At 64.4% G+C, this 3,112-nt stretch overlaps 1 protein-coding gene across 3 annotated transcripts in view; it reads right to left on the bottom strand.

Moving 5' to 3' along the window:
* LOC127748841 (1-phosphatidylinositol 4,5-bisphosphate phosphodiesterase epsilon-1-like) overlaps positions 1 to 2,401 on the bottom strand; it is a 23,249-nt gene extending 20,848 nt beyond the window's left edge. Inside the window, exon 1 of one of the 3 annotated variants that reach the window (XM_052264035.1) lies at positions 1,971 to 2,401. In XM_052264035.1, coding sequence (XP_052119995.1) covers positions 1,971 to 1,988 — 18 coding nt within the window. In that variant the 5' untranslated portion in view covers positions 1,989 to 2,401. Of the gene's footprint in view, positions 1 to 259; positions 706 to 1,970 lie in introns of those variants that run through there. The other 2 variants (XM_052264030.1, XM_052264024.1) reach the window with 2 other exon arrangements.
* Positions 2,402 to 3,112: the final 711 nt, after the last annotated feature.

Below are 3,112 nucleotides of genomic sequence, written 5' to 3'. Positions count from 1 at the left end.
CGAAGGGGCGGGGATTGCTCGAGAACCACTTGAAACGAACAAGCACAAAGGCATCAAACGACGGCTAAGAAATTTGCGGCCCATGGCCAAACCCCCCAGCTCAGCGGCGCAAAAATAACGGACGAGCTCCGGCACATATACTAGCACGTCCCCTAGGCCAGAGCACGGCGTCGAACGGGGCCCTCCACAAGAACGTCCCCCGCACCAGGTCTTCGCGCGGCGCGGCGGAGTCGCCAGCAGGCTCACCACCTCAACGTACCGCGGCGTCATATCTTGAGCACGTCCACGACGATGACCACGTGGCGCTGCGACCCCCGGCGGCCGCTGTCCAGGTCCAGGTGGGTGCCCAGGTGGTTGGTGCTGCCGCAGCTGGGGCAGCTGGCGCAGCTGGCGCTGGACGGGGTGCGGAGGCCGAGGCGGTGCGCGCGCCCGCTCCTGCTGAGGCCCACGCGCCGACTGAGGGACCACCAGTTGCGGGCAGACGGGGGCAGCGCGAGCTCCGCCGCCAGCTCGCTGCCGAGGGATGCGCCGCGAGGGCTGGCCGGGCTGGCCGGGCTGGCCTCGCTGGCCTCCTCGGGCGGGCCGGCGCAAGCGGAGCGCGCCTCAGCCCCCGCGCCGCCCGAGCCCGCCGCGCCGTGCGCGCTCGCACCGCCGCCAGCCCCCCGGCCGGAGCCGGACCCAGCCTCGCGACGGGCACAGAGGCGCCGGCACATGGCAGGCCGCCGCACAGGAGGCCGGGGCCGCCAGCTCACGGCCTGGCTCGGGACGAGGCCCGGATGGGGACCCTGGATGGGGTCCGGGGCCAAGGCGAACCCAAGGCGGCGGGGCGGCCGCGGCGGCGAGTGTCGCGCAGCGCGTCCAAATGTCGACTAACCTTTGAGCAGGGCCACCACCGACATTTATAGGTTCCGCCGGCCAGAACGGCCGGGCGCGGCGGGGCGCGGCGGGGCGGGGCGAGCGGAGACCGGAGGGAGGGAGAGCGGGAGGAGGGGAGGGCACTGAGGTGAGGATAATCGTGTGAGGGCGAGGGTGAGAGCCGAGAGGGAGGGGAGGGGGAGCGCGTGAGAGGGAGGCGGAGGAAGGGGAAGGGATGCACGACGAGCAAGGTATTCGACACGACAGGTGATAAGTCTCTCACTTGGAGCGCACTGCACATTCCCCGGGGGGCGCGGGGTGGTGGGGAGTGCCTTCGTGCCTTCTCATTACAAAGGCACGGCTCGTCCGATAGAGCAGCGGTCGAGTCGATGGCGGCGGGGCCCCGCGCGGGGGCGGAGGGCCGGGCTGTCCGATGATCCAGGCCGGTCCCTCCCCTGCTCGGCCAGGACCCCCCGCCGCGCTAAACAAAGCGACTGCCGGCCAGAGATAGCGCCGCCGTGGCCGGGTCGCGGCGCCCCCCCCCCTTCCCCCGTCCCCCCACAAAGCCGATGCCATGTCGCACCCGGCCACCCAGACTCGTTCTGAATGATATTGGCACCGCAATCGGCTCAGTCCCGGCGCGGCGCGGTGCGGTCCAGGTTTAGGGATGGCCGGCCGGTAGCCACCCCGCGACCCCCCGGGGGTGGTACACGACGCAATGAACAGTGCAATGGGAAAGATCGAGACAGTGCTGGAAGTTTGGACCATGTGACTTTCATACGACGATCGGCGAACTTCGAGATGTCTCTGTCTGCTGCCGCCCCCCCCTCCCCTCCTCCCTCCCTTTCCCTCTCTCTCCCTCACAGCCAATGCTCGAAGAGCGCGCTCAGCTCCGTACACATTGCTCGGCCAACGGTTAACCCTTTTCGAAGCAGTCAGCAGGGCGGAACGGTGGAAGGTAGGGCGTGCGATAGAGAGCACGCGACAGAGACAGAGAGTGAGTGAGAGAGAGCGCGCACAGCGCAGCGCTAGGGACGTAGGGGGAGTGGGCTAAGTTAGTCGCGCGCCATTTTCGGCCTTTGAAAAGACTTCCGCTGTACAGCTCGAGTACTTACCCTGATGAGCCTAGGCATGTTCTTGGCGTCGTGGTAGCACGGCGGCAGGCAGTCCTCCAGGCGGCTGGAGGGCAGAAACGGCGCCTGCGTTGAACTGGACGGGTAGCACTTCCTCAGGATGCTGGACGGCGTCTTGGGGTTCGGGGTGGTGGCGAGGGCGGCACCGCCGCTGCCGCCGGACGAGGCCGCCGTCGACGACGGGTTGCCGCGGACGCCGGACGAGGACGACGACGACGCCGTGCCGCCCGGCGCAGGCGCGGGGCCACCGGGCCGCCTCCAGGAGCCGCCGCTGCCCGAGCCACCGGCGCCGCCACCCGCCGACGCCGCCTCGCCGTCACCCTCCTCGCTGCCGCCCTCCGCCTCCTCGGCCAGCGGGCTGACGGGCCGCGCCAGCGCGCCCCCCGAGAACGCGGGCACCGGCAGCAAGAAGCTCTCCTGGGGGAGGACAAAGAGAGCAACGCGTCAGAATGGGGCTCACTAGGCACGTGACAGAGGCGGAAAGACTTCAGAACAATTTTCTTTCAAAACTAACAACACACAATTAAAAACAAACAGATCAAGTTCAAACGACGACTCCTTCAAACGAAACACCAGCCCATACAGAGTTGGGATTTTCAAATTCCCTGACTTTTCCAAGACTTCACCCTGACCAAACTGGAGGTTTTCCAGCACTTTCATCCCAAAAAATATTTTCTTAGTTAAACTCTTCTTACGGCCCTGTGAATGCGTTCATTTACAGGGTGGGCACTTCCCGGTTTTCCCGGCCCCAAAAGTAACGTTTTAGCTCGAATTTTACCTTGACAGATGGCCCCCTGCCCATATTGGCAACTAGCTGGAAACACCGCACCTTTGAATCGCATATGAGGGGTTTGCTGGCCACTTTTGGTTGACGCTACTGACTCTAAGTATAAAAGGGCCAAGTGCAAACGAAGAGACCACGACAATTTGTAAAATATATTCTCCAAGCTGAGCGATTTTAAATGCGCCCTAGATTACCCAGATCCCCCTCGCTTGGGGACTCCACAGTGGCGACCAAACTTCCATACCGACGAAAAGGATTCAAAAATTTTAGCCAGCAAATGTGAGTGCAAAGTTTGGGTGCTGTACTTACATTTGCTTTGATATTCTCGATGAAAGTATGT

Source organism: Frankliniella occidentalis, unplaced genomic scaffold, assembly GCF_000697945.3.
Source record: "Frankliniella occidentalis isolate FOCC.00 unplaced genomic scaffold, Focc_3.1 Scaffold2, whole genome shotgun sequence".
NCBI classification, from domain to species: domain Eukaryota; kingdom Metazoa; phylum Arthropoda; class Insecta; order Thysanoptera; family Thripidae; genus Frankliniella; species Frankliniella occidentalis.
Note: the sequence above shows the minus strand (reverse complement) of the source record. Positions and strands in the feature narration are given on the sequence as shown.